The 21,311-nt window shown below is 42.0% G+C and overlaps 1 protein-coding gene across 1 annotated transcript in view; it reads right to left on the bottom strand.

Moving 5' to 3' along the window:
- The window catches only part of pcloa (piccolo presynaptic cytomatrix protein a), a 57,417-nt gene extending 36,225 nt beyond the window's left edge, over positions 1-21,192 (bottom strand). The window contains 6 exon segments of the mRNA XM_029462532.1: positions 1,015-1,212; positions 14,699-15,703; positions 15,705-15,764; positions 17,318-17,773; positions 18,275-18,761; positions 20,770-21,192. Coding sequence (XP_029318392.1) covers positions 1,015-1,212; positions 14,699-15,703; positions 15,705-15,764; positions 17,318-17,773; positions 18,275-18,761; positions 20,770-20,981 — 2,418 coding nt within the window. The 5' untranslated portion in view covers positions 20,982-21,192.
- Between the last annotated feature and the right edge of the window lie 119 nt (positions 21,193-21,311).

The raw sequence follows: 21,311 nt of genomic DNA on the forward strand, positions 1-21,311 counted from the left end.
TACAGGAAGTGGAGCACTTTCTATGAGTACCATCTTCTCTTTTATAGGTTCTGGTTCTACTTTTATTTCTGTAGTAACTTCATTCTTAACATTAGGTTTTGTAGTGAGGTCTGTTAGCTCAACATTAACAAATGGTTCTACTGTATCTGATAGAGTTTGACATGCAGGAGGAGCATCATCTATCTGGGGTTTCTCACTTGGCTTAACAACCTCTATTATTTTCTCCTCTTTTACAATTGTATCTGAAGAATCGGGCTTTGGATCAAGCTGAACAGGAACTTCCTGTGAGACTGCTTCTTGAATCAAGGCAGGTTTTGGCTGAATGGAATTACTTGTCACTTCTGGACATTTTTCAGGAGTGGGCTCCACTTTCTCATTATCTGTCAGGGGAACTGCAGCTTCTCTCTGAGTATTTTTGGGATTTGGCTCTGTTCCCACCTCAGTAGGGACTGTTGTCTTATCTAAACATGTATTAGTCAACAGATTTTGCATCTCACTTTCCACAGGAGAAGAAAGGTCCTCTGTCGCATTCTCAGAGGTACTCTGTTGTTCACCTGGTGGAATTTCACCGACAGGTGCACTCTGTGCTTGTTGCTCAACATTACATGGCACTGTCTCACAGTGAGGATGGTCCTCTGCTGCTTTCTCAGAGCTACTCTGTTGTTGCTCAACTGCTGGGACTTCACTGACAGTTGCACTTTGTTGATCAACATCGGATGCCTCTGTCTCAAGGTGAGGATGGTCCTCTGCTACTTTCTCAGAGCTGTTCTGCTGTTGCTCAACTGCTGGGATTACAGGGACACTCTCAGCTATATTCTCTGAAATCGGAGATTGTTGTTCAGGCTGAATTACAGGCTCAGACACTGATTCAACTGCTAGTGGTTGTTTTTGTTCTTTTGACTGTGGTGTTTCCTGATGGGTGCTATCAGGAGAAGGGGAAGTAACTGAAAGTGGGGCATCACGAAGAGGTGAAGTTAATACACTATCAGGTGTGGGAATGTTTTCGGTCACTACCTTGGTATCAGGAACTGGTAGGGTTAGGTCTGCGGCTTCTACTAGAGGTTTGCTATCTACAACAGCAGGGGCAGGGGTGGAAGAGGGAGCAGGAGCAGGTGGTTGATACTTTTGGGAAGCCATGGCGGGAGGTGGCATGTTTCCCAGCTGGCCAGACATGGCTCTTTGGGTTTGACAGTTGAGGCAAAGCCATTCTTTCTGTAAGACAAAGATAAGAACAAAATTGTTAGTTTTTAAGAATTCATATTAATAACTGTTTGCTGCAATATACACCACTAAATTAGATGCACAAAATAACTTGACAACACTTCTGAAAAAGTGATATAATTATAGTTGGAAACATTTTAATTAAATGTGTCTACGTAGTTAAAACGTCACTGTGACAAGGCATTAGTTTAACTTCTTCTATTTTAAGGGAAGCTTTTACATTTATGGGACTTAAGGGTTCTTCAGGCTTATGCATAATGCATGATAATGGGACTGGGGTTTACCAATGCATGTCAGAAGGGGTTGGGTGGCCTGTGCAGACATTTCATGAATCAGACTTAACAGAGAAACTGTGTCTGGATATACATTTTGTGTTTTTAGGATTGTATTGGTGTGCATGTGTGTAGTCATCATTTAAACATGACAGTAGCCCGTGCACATATCTTAAACATTTTTGAAACCTAACCTATTAATTCAATACTTAAAAACATTCAAGACTGAAAAAACAACTGTTTTCCCCAAGACTCTGTGCTCCCTGAACCTCTTATGTAGATCCAATATCTATTCAAATGCTGAGGCACAACACATTGAATTGAACATTGTACCATAATTTCCTTCTTAAAATCACCTGGGATGTAGTCCTCACCCAAATCTTAACAGCCTTACTGCTTAAGAAACACACACATTGCTGGGACAGCTGCTTTAATCTGTCATCTCAGAGCTCTGCTAATTCTGTCCTGTCATTGTGATCTTATAATTGTTGCATATTCCCAGGTATTCACTTAAACACCAGGCTCTAGAGGAACATTTCTAAACCAAAGGCCCTGCTGAGGGCTATAATTTAAGAGCTGCAGCTATTATTGGAGTTTAATATCCTGCACTGCTTTGCTTTAAGTGGAAATACAAGCGATGATAAACAATCAACATGCTGGGATTTGAGGAAAATAATACTGGAGCTATAAACAGTGCAAATACACACACACCTATGTGGGGACACCAGACCAGAACATATGGGAATCACACACACACACACACACACACACACACACACACACACACACACACACACACACACACACACACACACACACACACACACACACACACACACACACACACACAAGGTTATAGTCAGCATGTTTTTAACCATCCTCCACTCTGACGTAAACACCTCACTTCAGTGCTCTAATATCCCTCAGTTACCCCCAAACCCTCATCACCCCCCCACCCCCCATCGCCTTCGTCTGACTTAACAGTGGGGTTTATGCTAAAGAGAACAATGTAGCCTGCATGTTAAGCCATGCAGCAGACAATCCACCTCTCTCCAAGCACAGAAACAAAGAGGGCAGAATGTCGCAGCAGCAAAGTCAGGGTAAATAAGGCATGAGCCGCCGTGTTTCAGTCCATGACCGAACAGTAGAAAGCATACACTCTAGAGAGAATGACACACCTGCATAGACATCTCTGTGGCATGTACCCAAACATAAAAAAGGCAGCAAAATTGTTTTGACAGGGCAAATATTGTATATGTGGAATTGCCACTCAAAAGATGAAAGAAGAAGTAGTAACGAAAGAGATGATTTTCATATCTGGAAGGAGAGAGGGAAACAGACACATGGACGGGAGCCAACTAAAGAAAATGTTTGCTGACGTTAGTGAGTTACATTCCCAACTCGACAGAAATCCAGTTAATCCTCAGACATGATGATGGACACTGCACAGATGTGAGTGCATGTGTGTGTGTGTGTGTGTGTGTGTGTGTGTGTGTGTGTGTGTGTGTGTGTGTGTGTGTGTGTGTGTGTGTGTGTGTGTGTATGTGTCTTGAGGAGTTTCTCCAGCTTGATGGTTCTATCAGTTAAACCAGAGAGACCAGGCACTGAGAGCCGGAGAGATGGCCGCCAGATACGAAAAGCTAAAGAACCCACTCAGTCAGACAGTCGGTCACACTCTGCCACTTCAGAGTCGGTCATCACCGACGTCATCAATACATTACAACGGGCACACTTAAAGCTTTTACTGCGCCCTCAAAAACACTTGGTCAGTGTGTTTCCTATAGCTACTGTGCAGAACTAAATGACCCCTTTTAAAGTCATTTGGAATGACCTCCCTGTTAAAGCAGATATGATACTTTAACTCACTACTGCTAAGTGGCCACCTCCAATGTATTTCATACTTTCTCTGTCACTGCGGTTTATGATTTCTTTTCAGAGAGTACTGAAATGAAGTGAGGGATAAAAATGTGTGGCGTCCATCATTTGAAATGTTAATATTTAATGAGAAAATTCTTGTAATTTGATATATTTTGGTTTTGGACGTTTGTTGGGCAAAACAAACCACTTGGGCATTGATAAAGCGTGAGGGACAAAACAAGACTAGGTTTCTACAGCCATGTTAGCGAGGCACAGTGGTGCTTTTAGCTAAATGCTAACATCAGCATGATATCATGCTCACAATGACAGTGCTAATTTACCTGGTTTACCATTTAAGTTTAAGCACTAAACACAAAGTACAGTTCCAGTTCTGAAGGTATTTGATCATAAAACTTTCACGGCTGAAAGTTTCAGAAATTTCACTTAATTTAAAGATAGGGGATCACCAGCGACATAAGGATTGTTGTATCGGACAGGAATGTAACATGAAACATGTGCTCCTGATGAAATCCAAAAGAGGGAAATTAATTCCAAGATTCAATCCAATAGTTGCTTAAAAAAACCCAACTAATATTTCAACCTTGCTCATTAGGCTTGATCTTCTGGGGACCATCGATTCCTGTACTAAATTTCATGGCAATCCGTCAAGTAGTACATTTAAATCTGGACAAAAGGAGTTTGATCGAGCTACCTGCCATGCTGCTAGCATTGGCTTTACAGAGGGCAGGTCAAATAAACGAACGAGAAGGTGTATTTTTATACAACAATCTTTCCTGCTTCAAGCTTTCAAATAAAATGTGGTACGTCTGTCTGCTGTGATGACTTCTGAAAACAGCAGCATGGATGATTCATAAAAGCTGGGGAGTCACTCGCTCACATTACCATTTTACAAGGACGTTTCGAGCATCACTTGTGCATGGAAACCAAAAAGTTGACACATAGCAACAACTATAGATACAAGTTTCAACGGTGTTGATGTCATATATATATATATACACACACACACTCAGATGAAAGGCGTGAAATACCTACTCTCTTTCTTCCTGCATCGCGTTTCTCAAACAAATGCAAGATTATACATAAATAAATAAGGACAGATTCAGTGTCAGTGTTTCCATTTCTCTTTCATCTCTAACTTTCCATCCTCCTCAAAAGTTCCTTCAAGGACACAGAAAGAAGACCGCAGGCAGCAGCCAGATATTGAGACAAGATGGGCTGTAGCCATACCCATGTTTGGTTATTGTTTCCAACTGGGATTTGGAGTGTTGGAAAGGTCGGTGCAGCTCTTTGATTAAGACTATGGATCCTATGAGGGTTTTACCCATCTAAATTTAGACAGAGCCTGGCACTGACAGTGGGAGAAGAGGATTTAGAGGAGGATGGGACAGATGGATAAAGACAGCTGAGAGGATGGAGAAAGAGAGAGGTAGAGGGAGTGCGAGGGAATGCGTGAAAAAAAAAGAAAAAAATTGATAATCGTGTGTGAGAGGCAAGAGAAAAACAGAAGGATGAGGGGAGGGAGGAGCAAGATGAAGAACAAAAGAGAAGCAGAGAGAAGCTAACAGCAAACAGATAAGCAAAGAGGATTAAAACAAAAGGCAGTAGAAGAAAAAGAAGCATGGTGTAGTGAGGGAAAGGGTGAAGCAGTAGAAGCGAAGGAGCTTAGTGGTCATTGGAGGTGCATAAACACCAGCTCCAGCCAACAAGCTTAACATTATCACCTTGTAAAACTACTAATCAATTGCCAGGAAGTCAGGACAAGCTGCAGCTCATGATGACTGCCAAGAATGATCTTTAATTTGTTACAGTACAGATTGAGAATTTAGTTGACGTCACTTGCATATAAAAAAGGGACACAACGTCTTGCTGTGCTTTGTTTTTCTTTCACCACTCTGTCTGAAAGACTTAAAGAAAGGGTTCAACATTGGCTACGAGCCTGACAACGGCAGACCAAATTGCAAATGGGAATTAGTCTGGAACCTCTCACTTCATTATTAATTTCCAAGGGGCTTTATCAACGGGTTATCAACGTGTGACGTAGCGCTGATTGACCACGTCCGTCCAGTGTAAATAGCCAAATACAGCACAGTAGTACCAGCCAATCAGAGCAAATTAGAGCGGGACTTGGCCAATCGTCTGATTGACCTCAAACTTGCCGTGTGTTTTGCTTAGGACCCAAGGAAGAGCAGCGTGAAGTTGTTGAAGTAGTGGAACAGGCACGTTTTGAACCGGCACTGCACTAGTATTAATAATGAGACTGTTGAAAGTCTAGTGTGCTTTCTGTAGAGCTACTCAAGTCACCTTCTAGTGCTAAAAGTGGAGACTGAAAGCCGTTGCCCTTTTCTCATTGATGAGTGTTGCTGAGTGGCCAACTTAATTATGATGCACAAGCAGTACATCACAGCATCAGCTCCTTTGCAAGCCAAAAAATATCTTTGCACTAATAAATGTCCCACTGTTATAGATGTTCCCATCTCGGGTTCAATTTTCAAGGGAATCCATGTTCATGTGTTGATGTAATTCTCGTTTGAATCATGAAACTAAATGTTATGTAAGCGGTGATAGCCTTAAGGCTGGAGAAACTGGGCTTTGGACCAGGAGATTGTTGGCTTTAATCCCAAAATGAGAAGCAAAATCTGAGAGGGGGGGGAGTTGAATAAATCAAATTTCACTTTCAAAAATCCTCTGAGAAAAGTACTTTTAACCCTCAGCCGCTTAGTAACCAGCACCACAGGACTGTGGTTGTACCGGTCAGATCTTAGATGGAGATGTGCGTAACTGAATATGAGTGAAGCAGGAAACCACAGCAAGCTATCTGAGCAAACATTCTCTGGTTAAATGAAGGTCAAAATGAAGAAAAGTCTTTTACCCGACTCAAGCTGACGGATGACGAACAAGAGCCTGAATGTTCTCTCTTGACAAGTGTCAGGCTATGTGGCTTCATTGTGGATTGATATTCCAATGCTAGGTGAGTGAAAAAAGTGTGTTTGTGTGAATAAATCTATTTTTGCAAAGTGGATCTAACACAAAGCAAGAGGTGTGAGACAGAGCCTTTATATACTCCCAGGGCCCAGGGATTAAGGAGAGGGAGACATTTGTTTCAGGGCATTTTCTGTCTACATCTGTGTTTGTTAATCTGCAACCCACCTCATAATCTGTCTGCATGCGTCAGTTTGATGAAACAGTTGAGTTTGTCTAAAACACTCAAGGCTTTTCTTTCTTCTGTGAAGGCTATGAAGCACTTTATATATGAAGTAGATGAAGTATCTTTGCTTTAAAAAAAGGCTAAGGCTGTCTAGTGCTGCGGAGGTCCTTTAGTTATTATATATATATATATATATATATATATATATATTATATATATATATATATAAAATATATATCATATATATATATATATATAATATATATATATATATATATAATATATATAAAATGACCTAAGAGACTCTACAAATAGAGAGATGAGGAGAGATATAGATACAAAAAAAAACTAGATAAAAATATAGTATAGATAGATATATATATAGATAGAGATAGATATAGAGAGAGAAAAAAACATAGAAATAGGAAATAGATATAAGAGAGATAAGGAGATAATATAGCAGATATAGAAGATAATATAGAGAGGATTATATATATAGAGAAAGAAATACATAAATAAGAATAGAGTATAGATAGATAGATGGGGGGGATAGATAGAGAGATATGATAGGTATATATATAGATAGAGATATATATATGAAACACACATAGAGGAGAGATATAGAGACAAAAAAAAGAGAGAGATATATATATATAGACAGAACAGAGAGAAGAGAGAGAGAAACACAAATAGATATAGAGATAGAGAAATAAAGAGAGGATAGAGAAAAAGATAGATTAGAGAGAGACAGAGAGAAGACAGAGCAGAGAGAACAACAGAGCCAAGAAAACAGAGAGACAGATATAAGAGACAGAAAGAGAGACGGAGAAGAGATAGAGGACACAGGAGACAGGAGACACACAGACAGGAGACGAGAGACGAGAGAGAGAGAGAGAGAATGGAACAGACATGAGAGAGAAGAGGACACAGAGAGACCGAGAGACACAGAGAGAGAGAGAGAGACATGAGATAGAGAGACACAGGACAGAGAACACAGAAGAGAGAGATACAGAGACACAGAGATTACATATACATATACATATATACACATATAATGTAGTATACAACATACATAATAGTATATATATATATATAGTACATACATTATACTATCACATACATACGTTTATTACATTTTACTATATACACACATATATACACATAGTATACACACACACTATATATGCATGTAACTATAGTACACATATAATATATACACATCACATATACCATATTATCATATACACCACACATAGACATATAGTATATACCAGCCCGACCTATATATATATACAAACACACACATATATATATGATGCAGATATATATAGTAGTATATATATATATATATATGACTTAGATATATATATAGTCCTACGCACGAAATGAGAATACAATCCCTTAAATCCCTGTTTTTCTCCTGACACTTATACATATCTATATCAGTATCATACCAACATACATACATACATATATATAGTATATTAATATTATATATATATACACACACATAGATATATATATGATACACACACACTATATATATATGATATAGATACACAACATATATATATAGATAGTATATGTAATAGATATAAGTATAGAACTATCTGATACCTACTATTATAGTACTCTACTATATATACACACACGACAATACAATATATATAGTGATACTATTATACTATATATACAGACACAGTGAATGATATAATAATGATATATACTATACGACTATAACACACATATGATACTTTTTACACACAGTCACTATCTATATACTATACTATTTACTATAGTACACCCCACAACACGACCTACATATATATAATGTACGATATAATATCTATCATACACATAGCACAAATATTATTAACGACTATATATATTATAATTATCACTATCCAGATATGTATTGTAATACCACATAAGTATATATATATATATATATATATATATATATATATTGTGTGTGATATATATATATATATAAGAATATTATAATATATGATACTAATATATATAATAATATATACACAAACATATATATATATATATATATATCATATATATATATATATGTGTGTATGTGTATGTGTAGTATATGTATAGATATTATAAATATACACACACACACAGACATATATATTCAATTAGTATATATACTATGAGTATCACACACACACAGAAGAGAGAGAGAGAAACACACACAAACACACAGAGATAGAGAGAGAGAGGAGAGAGATATAGAGAGAGATAGAAGAACACACACACAAACACACATAGAGAGAGAGAGAGAGAGAGAGAGAGATATATACACACACACTATATATATATATATATATCTATATAAACGTACACACACCACACAACACATATATATATATATATACACACATACATATATATATATATATATATATATATATATATACACAATGAGAATCAATCCTTAAATCCCTGTTTTTCTTCCTGCTTTGAGCTCTATTCATCAATATCTTGTGACATAAAACACATTAGCCATATGATGATAGTTTTGCACTGTATCTGTTAGTTGTTTGCTAACACTTCCAACAGGGTGATAATATGCCTGGGCTGTATCTGTACGCTTGTTTTGCAGTTGATATTACACATTATAATAACCAGTTACTTCACACATGTGTATTAGCATTGGCTGTAGCATCATCATGTGCTGACAAATGTGTTTGTTTTCCATACAAAGATTTTCCACGACTAAGCTCATCAGTGCAGGTGGACAGGGGAATTGTGCAAGAAGAGGGAGAGAGAAAAAGACAGGGAGGAGGGAGGGAGGAAGATCCCCCCCCCCCCCTTCTCCATTCAGTCTAAAGGTTAGGCTTAATGAGACATGGGCTTTAGTTAACGAAAACATTTGGAAGCTTGCTGTTAAAGGAGACATGGTGTGTATTTTCATGTAACTGTAATTAGCACTGAATATTAATAGATGTGGCCATATATTCATCAGCTGTGTATCAGTACCGTACCACGTAATATATTTTATATTTCATCTATGTTTTGTGTATGACATTTACGGCACACTAACATGGAATATACCGTAAGATTTATGAACATACTACAAATATGACATCTAACTGATCACAGAGATACAATTCAGCCTCACGGACTTAAATCAAATCAACACAGCCTCAGAGAAGGTCAAGTCGTGATGGCTTCCTATACTATTGTATGATGTCACAATTCTTGCTTCATCAGATGTTTCTGCCTGACAGTGAATTCTGCCTATAGGTGCTGCTGATGTGACTCAGAGGCTTGAGTCCCGAGTGCTACGACAAACCACAATATTCAGGTTGTCACTGCTAAAGGCAGCATTGGCCGGCACCCATATCCTTTGTGACACCCCACCCCCATCCTCTCGACTCCCCTGGTGGAATCCTCTTTCAGTATTCTCTCTCCTCTGTTTCGGGCCTCAGCACACATTCACATGTGTTTATTTTACAGCTCTTTTTTCCCCTTACGTAATTGTCGGATAGTGTGCATGTTTTTTTTCCAGCTGCACTCTCTTTACCATTTTCTATCCAATAAGGATGAAAGGCACACATTTAAACGTGAAAAAAAAACTAATCCATTTTCCTCTCAGGTTTTTTTAATGCATGGAAATGGTTTTTGGAGGTGACGCTATTTCCTAATCCAGGCTCTGTTGTTGACCGCACCTATTGAATATCAATTTTTAGGGAGAGAGTCAAAGTCAGACACTTTATCCACAAAGCCAACTTGCCTTTTCAATGCAAATCTGAAGCTCTCCTGTCACTCTAGTAAAGCCAGTGTTCAAGAGGAGAGAGAGCAGTAACAGTCAGGATGTAAATACAACAACTAGATGAGGTCGGTGGCAGAATGTGTGCGCTTTCAAGTGTCAGTGTGTCTCAGCTGGCCTCTCTGTCTCACCAGGGCTCAGTGCTGGCACACATGATGTCTTGGCTTTCTTCCCCCCTTTTTGGCGCTAAAGGCTCAGTGGCTAAAATATGGTCCATTGCTAAGCATGCAAGCACCAGTAAATTAGAATTGTAATTCATTCTGGAGTGGGGCTGGACGGCAAAAAGGAAGAGAAGAGGCCGTTTGCTGTGCCTGAGTACTTTTCAATCACAGCCATTTCTAAAACAATAGTAAACCACTTTCCACAGCTTGAACTTGGTCCAGGACCTGGTAAATAGGACCGACAAGACAGTTCTCCTTCACTCTGTGTGTTCAATCACTCAGGCGAAACATGAATATAATATGTACAGTACATTCCTATTCATGTACCAGCATTCACGCTGCGAAATAACTGAATTAATTCTCCAACAGACATTGCACACACACCACAACACCTTAATGTCTAAAAATACCATCTATTTCAAGCCTTCCAAGGTGGCCGTGTGGGGGACTCTGTGGGTTGCCTGGTACAACAGAAAGAACCTTTTAGAGGAGGAACTATGAGAGAGGGACACAAAAGTGCCTAGAGACAGAGAGACAGAGAGAGAGAGAGACAGAGAGAGAGAGAGAGAGAGAGAGAGAGAGAGAGAGAGAGACCTGCCCTGCAGTTGCTTGTGTTCTCCCCTTTGTGACTCTTTCGTGGCTGTGACTATTTTTGTACATTTCCGCCTTCTGGGCAAGTGATGGCAAAGCTGTGAGGCAACTGGACTGTATGTGTCAGATACAGACTAGCCTGGATTACACACGGACGGAATCAAACTGCTGTAACAAAAAGATTCATATAACATCTGGATTGTATATGTGAAATGGGATAGATTATGTAAAGAGGTGAACAAATGACACCAGGCTAAGGTTTTTAGAGGGAACGTGTGTATGACTGAGGCTGCTAGTGGACATATGTTCATGTGTGTATTGTACGTATGACCGTGGAGAGCGCTTTTATCTGCCAGTACAGACTCTGGAGGATCCAGACTGTGGCAGGGTATTGTTATTCTGTGGGCAGCGCCACAGAATAACAATGAGGGAGGAAGACACAGGAAACACCACGTAGTGAGTGGGTGTTAGGATATCAAGCCTCACAGACATGAGGATGCGCAAGACATGGGCCTACAAACAACGACTAACCCTAACTATAACCATTTTTTACACTTAGTTCTTTCTAAAACAAACAAGATATAACATGTTGATTACTGAGCTTCAGGCGATGCTAATGGATTCTTTTACATTTGGACAGAGCCAGGCTAGCAGTTAAGCGGCTGCTGACGGTAGCTTCATATTTACCTTACAGACATAAAAGTGGTATCAATCTTCTCATTTAACTCTGCCAAGATAAAAAAAAAAGCAAACTAGCACATTTTCCACAGTGAAATAGATATTCCATGGAGCTTGGTGAGAAAGATGAGATTTAGTTGGTTTTTCTTGGTGCAGGTGATACAAGATGTAGTTCGGAGCCCCCCTCTCTTAGCTTGGATTATTTATTTTGTGCTTGTTAGCAAAGTGGTGCCTCTCCCATTTTACGTAACACTTCTCCGACGAGCGAACTCATTACTGATAAGGGCAACATAACATGGAGCCTGAGCTACAGTAACTTCGCTGAGCAGCACTAGACACACACACATCTACAGACTTTCCCTACATCAAAGGGAGCGACAGTGAGAAAGGCAAAGGGATAGCACCACTAAGGGAGAGTCAGACACAGAGAGAAAATACTGTGTTTAAGACTGGTATTAAGTGTGTATCCTCTAGGCCTTATAAAGATTAAAGGATATAGAGAAAGAAGACATTAAACAGAGGGAAATGATATAGAGATGCTCAGAAAAAGGTGACAGAAAAGATGGAGGGCTGTGATGGAAGGAAGGAAGAAAGAAAGGTGAGTGCTTTTCCTTCCAGGGAGTCTATTTTCACAACTCATATTGATGAGGATTACGCACAGACACTTGAGTTTAGGATCACGCCTTGGTAGAAATGACTGGCTTCCTGTTGCCCTTTACACTTTTAAGAATCAGAGATTACGCCTACACATGTTGACACCTATGGTATGCATGCACTCTCACCCTTCAGTACTTCAATGGAAAGACAACTTTAGCTAAATAGATCCTATTTAATAATCAAAAATCTCACATGGACACACACATGTTGTAGTGATGAAAAGAACAAACCTACAGTATTCAAGCTCACACCAGCCCTGCCCAGTCTCAGTCACACCCAGCTAACTCAACAGTCTTGCAAATAAAACATACTGCTTAGTTCACACACACTCACGTACACACATTCACATGCGTCAGCAAGTGAACCCCTACTGACAGCCAGCATTACGACAGCAAATAACACAAAAGTGGGGCAGCAGTACGTAGGAGGGTCGATGACTCAACTAAGGTGTGTGCGTCTCCTACAGCCGTAGTTCACAAGGTAGTGCTGTTAAAGATTTAACTCGCTCTATTTTAGTTCAATTGAATCTTTGACTTATTGTATTTAGTCCCAGATGAGTCAAAAATGATTCACCCTTCTTGCGTTGTACCAATTTGTAGAAACATCATTCTTAAAAACGAAACTGTCCTGACGGTTCTGGCTTTAAGACAGGATCTATATCCAATTAGAGCATCAGTAGCTTGGATGCCCATCTCTCCAGCATAATTACATTGTTCCCCATGCTTGGCCTCAAATAAGCGATTGTGAAGTTCCTCATTATCCCAGCAAGCGTGTGCAAATAAGAGCTGCAGAATAGGACAGGAATCCGAAAACTAATTTAAAGGAACTTGAGTCTTTAACAGAAATGGCGGTCATCTTGTTTTGGAATGCTACTGTAGCAGTGGGGCAGGGGACAATTTAATTACAAGACATTCTCTCAGTCATTCCAGCTTTTTGATTTGCAGGATACATACTATACTGGCATGTACTACATAAAGAGGGGTTAACAGCTAGGCCTGGCTCAGAATGAGAAAGAATAAAACAAATCTGCATACCATCACCTCTAACGCTCACTAAATAACACCCCTTCTAACTCTCGTAACAAAATAAAAGTAGATTTCCCATGAGAACTCAGCATTTCCCTGTACATAGATATGTATGGTGGTGTCTAGTTCTACTCGCTGTTAGAGAAGGCTCTCCAGAGAGCAAGGAATGCACAGCAGATTACCAAAGACACTTAAACCACCAGCTAACAAAGTAGTTAACTTCACATGTCAATACAGGATTGAGCTGCTGGCTCACAACCACAGGATTGGGCCCTAAATCACATAATTATGTCTGGAGGAGATAATCAAATATCGTAATAGACAATAACTAAGATACTTCATATGGAATATTTGGATGCAGCATATGAGAATCTGTTTTCCCTTCATGCTGAGAAACCACTCAACCGAAAGCACTCTTTGGCCTCTATTCCCACAATATACAGATCCTACACCAAAGAGTGCCATCTGCTCTGTGGATCTCAACACAGTTTGTGATGTTACTTCCATATGAGACAAAACACCACGGTAACACCATCAAACCAGTCCCCACACCTCGGGAGATGAGCAGGCCAAAAGTGTTTGGTTTCCACGTCATCATTAGGCAAACAAAGACAAGGAATGGACACACTCATGTACACAAACACACACAAGCTAACATACAAGCATCATACAAATCAAAAAAGTGTTTATCCGATTTCACAACAAAAGAATAGTCAATAGGAAGAAATGTGTGCATTTATGGCCAAACAACAACAACACACAAAGCAGACATGGTCACACAAACACACAAACACACACACACACACACACACACACACACAAACACACACACACACACACACACAGGATTCAGTTTCAGAGTTAAGTGTTATTTGTTTGAAGTGCTCTTTGATGATGAGACGTCCATTCAAAACAATCTAATGTATCTTTGTCTCTGACCTCTCCACTAAAGCAAGCTTTTTCATTTTAAAATGCAGCCTAATTGACCACATCCATTCATTCAAGGATCAAACATGTGCAGATCATTACAGTCTATTTGGGGTAAACTAATGTACTTTGTACAACTAATAACATGCTATCCTTCTTTCAGAGAGCTTTGCAAGACGCTAGTGGGGAAAAACGAAGAACGGAAAACTCCTGATGATATCTTTACAGTGACCTATTTCAATGAAACATCTAGAGGATGTTTGCGTTCTATTTATACACGACAGATTGCATAAATTACTGGTAGGTGCAGTGTGTTGAACGCACAGGAAGCTTAAGAAAACTGTAGTTCTTACCTCTCCTAAATGGGGAGTAGGATTAAATCCACAAAGATTGCAAACTGTCTTCTTGCACTCGGTGCAGAAGCTGTAGTTGGGGGTGTCTGCTGATCCAATGTTCAGCTCCACATTACAGAGAGGGCAGCTTCCCGTGGTTGTTGAGGCTGGGGCTGGGGCAGGTGCCAGTGCAGGTGCAGGTGCAGGTGCAGGTGCAGGTGCAGGTGCAGGTTTGGCTGCTGGCGCCTTCTCTTCCTGCTCCACAGAAATGGCTCTGAAGGGTTTCTTGGACTTAGCAGGTGGAGTGTCAGGAGTACAGTCCAAATCAAGAGGAGACCCAGGAGGAGAGAAGGGGGAGTCCGGTGGTGAGCCGGGGCCAGAATCCAGAGGGGAACCTGGTCCAGAGTCTGGCGGTGAGCCAGGCGGAGAAACCTCTGCCTTCTCTTCCTCTCCAGAGACAAGATTGGTGGCTGAACTCAAGAGTGACGAACCAAAACTGAACATAGAAGCAGCAGCGGGAGGTTTTGCTGATTCTTTCAACCCTCCAAAACCTCCAAACAACTTCCCAGCCACTGACGCCTCCTGCTTTGGCACGGCCTGCGCTTGAGGCTTCGACGATTCCATCAAACCGCCAAACCCGCCAAACAGTTTCCCTGTAACAGACTCTGTAGCTTGTGAAACACCCGCAGGTTTGGAGTCTGTTAAGCCTCCCAGACTGATACTTCCTAAACCCCCAAAAAAGCTGGACTCCTGTTTGGCTTTAGCTGGAGACTGCTGAGGACTGGACTTTGGCTGAATGGGGCGGCCCGTCTTGGGGTCAATCTTGGGGGACCCTCCCAATGAGGAGCCAGGGGAAAGCGGCCCAGGAGAGGTAGGACCTGGGGATTTCTGCCTTGGTGTGGTTGGCGGCGTTAACGCTTGGTCGGTGGTACTCTGCTGCTTTATCAGCAGCTTGCCAGGCTTGCCAGGTGCCTGTCTCTGGGGCGAGGGCGGGGCCGAGCCTTGTTTGGGCCTTGTCATGCCAGGGAGGATCCATACCGCCCATCGCTCGCTGCATCTGGCAGTTCAGACATAGCCACTCTTTACCCTGTGCATGAAACAAAAGATGGGTTAGATTTGACTGGAACACATTTCCACACTGTTATGAGCAAAGACATCAATGGCATGTGTAATTACAGTATATACACAGGCAAGCATAACAAAGCAAACCCCTAAAATAACCTTTTTCTTTTTGTTTAGCGTAAAATAAAGACATTCAGAGGCATGTTCACTAATTAGTGTTTCAAATGATGTTGAATCCTATTTTCCCTAGCCAAACAGCTTCTTATAACATGAGATAATTAAAATCTGGCAACGGTTACATAAATACTAATTGGTATAAAAAAAATATAATAAATGTTTGTTTCTAACTAAATTAGAATAAAAGCTTCTTTAAATCCTACACAATCCTTTCAATTTAGTAATGACACAAAGTCTGTAAACCAGAGGAATATTAGCAGAAAGGTAAATACTATTAATGTATCAATAATGTTTGTTCTTTCTTTTATCATTGGTACTGTACATGTTAGACCAGCATTAACAGTTGCATTTCATTGTCTCCATAGAGTATATCTCAACACCGGTTCCCAAAGCCTGGCTACAGCACAATGTTTGGTGTAAAGGGTAGCTTGGTTTCCCCTGTGTGCAAACCACAGCGGTAAAAAGGGCCAATGTTGACAATTTGATTACTATCTAGAACACAACAAAGTGTGTATTTTGTGTGTAATGGTACGTATTGCATAATATGTAAACAGAGATGAAGTCAATTCAACCAATCTAAAAAGTATACAGTATCCTGCAACTGCAAACAGCATTACATCTGTAGAGATGTTTTTCTGAATTCAAAATCAAAGAAAATCGATCTGCATAATAACAAATCACAAGAAGGGCCTTAAGCAGAAGGAATTATGTTGCCCACCAGCGTTTACAGACTATGTGACAGAGTGTCCTCACTGGCTGGCACAGTATCTTCCTGTGGCCATGACATGAGTCACCTTCCTCAACATTCCCTGTGTCCATATGGTCCCTCTGTTCCTCATATCGTGTGCCACTCTTATGAGATGCAGTATTCTGCTTACAGGCTAGTGTTGGATTCAATAATATAGTTAAAATACTTGATCTGATTAGTTGGTCTTCTTTTTTAAGTCTTATTGTTTTGTTTATTTGAGACATGCCGATATTCAATCATTTCCATTGTTTTCCAATTCAGCTTGACCATTTTTGAGAATTTCCTCTCTCTGCACAACAAAGTCTTTTTATGATGTTGTTTATTAAACTCTTACTTTTTGTGAGAAAAAAAATATTTTAGTCTGAATACTAGAGTAAATAAGATTTTATGATTACATCTTTGCAATGTTGATACAGCAAACTGAATGGATACTTTGATATTTCACACACAGACAATTGAATTTTGTGTAACCTTTCCCACCCCCTGCCATCAATAACATTGACTGTCTTGTATATTATTAGATAAATGCCAGTATGCCTGGCAGTGGGCTGCAATTTTGTTTGACCATTGATTATTTATCATTTGGAAAACTGACAGCTACATATACAAAATGCTTAGCCATTAATAGTTTTATAATATAATAACTGTCTTACCGCTGAGTCTGGGGGGCTGAACCCACAGAGGCTGCAGACCTGGTTCTTACACTCAGTGCAGTTGTTGTAATTCGGGGGGTCCTTAGACCCAATATTCAGCTGGGTGGTCTTACACAGTGAACAGAGTCCACCTCCAGGCTTTCCAGCCCCCTGCTGACCAGGAGGCCCTCCGCTCTTAGCTGGCTCCCCAGGATGAGCCCCAGGGCCTTGTGACCCTTGCTTCCCAGGTCCTTGTTGAGGGGGTCCACCTTTTTGCTGGGGAGGGCCAGCCTGTTTGGCACCTTGACCCGGTGGTCCTTGACCTGGTTTGGGGGCCTGGTGCCCTGGGGGTCCTTGGCTGGGTGGTCCCTGACCTTGCCTTGGGGCCTGCCCAGGGGGTCCTTGACCAGGAGGACCGTGGCCTGATTTGGGCCCCTGGCCTGGTGGTCCCTGACCTTGCCTAGGTCCCTGACCAGGGAGTCCTTGACCAGGCGGACCCTGGCCTGATTGTGGCCCCTGGCCTGGTGGGCCCTGTCCTTGCCTGGGTCCCTGCCCAGGGGGTCCTTGGCCAGGAGGGCCCTGGCCAGGTTTGGGTCCCTGGCCTGGCAGTCCCTGTCCTTGCCTAGGTCCCTGACCAGGGGGTACTTGACCAGGCGGACCCTGGCCTGATTGTGGCCCCTGGCCTGGCGGTCCCTGTCCTTGCCTAGGTCCCTGACCAGGGGGTCCTTGCCCAGGAGGACCCTGTCCAGATTTGGGCCCCTGGCCTGGTGGTCCCTGGCCTTGCCTGGGTCCCTGACCAGGGGGTCCTTGACCAGGTGGACCCTGGCCTGATTGTGGCCCCTGGCCTGGTGGGCCCTGTCCTTGCCTGGGTCCCTGCCCAGGGGGTCCTTGGCCAGGAGGGCCCTGGCCAGGTTTGGGTCCCTGCCCTGGTGGCCCTTGGTCTTGCCTGGGTGCCTGTCCAGGGGGTCCTTGCCCTGGCTTTGGCCCCTGTCCAGGAGGGCCCTGACTCTGTTTCTGAGGTCCTCCCTGTTGCGGTCCCTTTGGACCTGACCCTTGCTGAGGGCCTTTCGCTGGTGACTTTCCTCCCTGCTTGGATTCAGGTGTTGCAGATGCATCTCCCTCCTCCTCATCCCCAAATAGTCCAAACTTGGGGATGTTGACAGTATCGCCCATGGAGGATATGGAGGAGGAGACAGAGGAGGTCATAGATGACACGGCACTGAGGGGGTTGGCCCCGCTGAGGAAGCTTGAGCCAAACATGCCGGATGATTTGGTCTCTGGATCTTTTGGCTCCTGCCGGAATCTGGATTCAAAAAGGCTGAGGGACGAGGGGCTGCGGCCCGGGGTGAGCTTGACAGGTGGACCCTGGTTGAAGGCGTCTACAGTGCGACTCTTACTAAGACCTGTAGGGCCCCTGGAGGCCCCTACCTGCTGGGAACGTTGATGGGTATCAGATTCTGATGGTCTGGAAAACAGAAAAACAGAGATAGTTTTTGTTAGCACTGCTTTTATTGCTATTGTTGATTTGTTTTTACTTGTGAGAAAATCTTATAAGCCAAGTCCACACCAACTCTCAGCTGAACCAGTGCCAAAATAAAAACAACTGACCCAACTTTTAATAAGAGTTTAAGAATGTAATTTGTTTGGTTGTGATGGACTGACATTAAAATCCTGAAGACTTTAACCTACATCGCTCTCTCTGCTGAATTCTTCCTTCGGATTGTAAGACTCAAAACTCTCATGTTGTCTGAAAAAATACTAACATTGAGTATCTTTTCTTCGTATTTGCTTTTTTTCCCATCTCAAACTAAATTGCTTAGGATGTTTACTAACCCCTCTGCCTCTAATGTAGCTTCATTGTGCTAAGCTAAGACCATAGAGCTAGCTCTTTGTTAATCTCAGGCCCTTTCAACACATCAGTGAACACAGAATGTGTAGCTAGCAGCCCTGGGGTAACGCTGACAGGAAAGTGAATACAGCTGAATGACATGGAGTGTAGATCAGTGAGATAGAAAGGGAAATGCTCGTCTCCATGGGGGTAAAATGAGACATCTTTGTTAGCTCAGGCTGACACACAACCTACACACACTGCTAAACACAAGCGTGAAAGTCAACGGGACCCTCAGAGAAATGCATCAATGCACTAATGGGCTAATGTTTTGCTATTGTATGATTGTGTGTAAATGCAACATACAGGCCTAGTGGTTTCTTATGCTGCTGTTTGAAAGTCCCTGGTGCTTCTGCCATTATGTCTGAGATATATTATATTACCAGGCAATAAAGTGTAATGCTGTAATGAATACAGCATTTGATTGTTTTTAAATTGAGTACTGAGTAATACATTTGCATTGTGGGAGCCCAGCAAACATTAAAAGTAGTGGTGTTGCAATGCCTGGGCTACATATACCAATCCACTGCAACTGTGTTGTTTTTCAGCACCACGGACAGCGACCACACTCCAATGAGGATGCCTCAACGACACAAGATGAAATCCAACTTTTATATTAAGAAAAGATCAGAAAGCAGCAGGAAGGGAAGTCTATGAGTGATGACATTAAAACTGCTGTTCTATTTATAGTCATATTAATATTGATGCACCCCTCCCCCATCTCTTGCTCAGATATAAATACCAAGTCTCCCCCAATTGGAGCCAATTAACAGTGCAGCACACCATGTCATTGTGTCGGAAATGGAATGGTTCATATGAGTAACATTTGAAGCATTATGGCACTACTGGCCATATATTGTTTTCATTGGCAGCTTTCTACCTCCCCATACACAACACAGCACATTACCCTCACAACCGATTCAAATCCAATTTATGCAAAATTCAGAAGTCTAATTGGTAATATTAGAGAGCGGATATAGCTGATAAAAGGTGGCGGATTAGTTCAGCTGGGTGTTCAAGCGTCATTCAGATGAACGGGGGAAAAAAAACACTGGGCACGACAGATTTCTTACCCAGCAGGCATTTCGAAAATTTCGCACAAATACTGGAGGTGTGTCTCTAACTCTCTGATCTCACACAGAGAGACACTGAAACCATTCACCAAATCAGACTAATTTACACGTTAAGTCTCTGAAAACCATCGCATGACGAGCAGTTAAAGAAAGGCTCGTGCATCCTGTACACACAGCTGATACACAATGTTCAAAGCTGCGGCTCATCATTTGAACGTGCCCAGACAATATTAAGATCTGTATTGGGCGATAAATCTCTTCTTTTTTTTGGACATGCAGATCATCAGAGTGTTAATTATAATCCATTACAGGGGGCTCTATGAATATAATGATTTCTTGGTGCGGTTGGGAGGATCAAAATGGGCGTGAACGAGCTCTCTGCCTCCTTATAGCATCTTAGACGCTTTCCAAATGGTGCTTCACACAACCACAACACATCCACTCGTTCCTCTCTCTCGTATCAGTGTGGATATTTTAAGTGCATGGAAAAAATGCTGGTAAAAAGCCCCTGCCTTCGTGCAGCTGCTGCGCCTCCGGGCTGCCTGCCTTGCGCCCTTGACATCGCCGCGGCGAGCTGCCTCCTCTGCTCCTCGCTGAGTTCACTCAGGTTGACCGGAGTCCCTTCGGGGACCCGGACGAAGCCGCCCTTCCCGTCAGGTGCCAGCCCCTCTGGTAGCCCAGACAGAGGCCCTTCGCCTCCTTCCAGGCTCGCTTCGTTCCCCATGATCGACCCCTCCCGTCCCCTGTATTCGGATCAATGTACGATCCGAGCCCTCTCCGCGTTTTTATGTCCAAAGTGTGAAGCGACGACGGTGTTTCTCGGTGTCTCGAAACATCTCAGATGATTGTATTTTCAGTGGTTACTGTCCTTCACTGTGCTTTCTCTCCATTTCCCTCGTTTCTCCTTGTTTTTCTGTGTCGCGCATCTCTGCAGCTGTACACCACAGTTACCACAGTTTTCCGTGAGGGGGGTCTCTGTCTTACTATTGCTCACAGTCACACATGTTGGTTTCCGGTAGATTTTACAAAATAAAATCCTAATTAATTGGCATTA

The sequence above is a fragment of the Cottoperca gobio genome, chromosome 23 (assembly GCF_900634415.1).
Source record: "Cottoperca gobio chromosome 23, fCotGob3.1, whole genome shotgun sequence".
In the NCBI taxonomy this organism is placed as follows: Eukaryota; Metazoa; Chordata; class Actinopteri; order Perciformes; family Bovichtidae; genus Cottoperca; species Cottoperca gobio.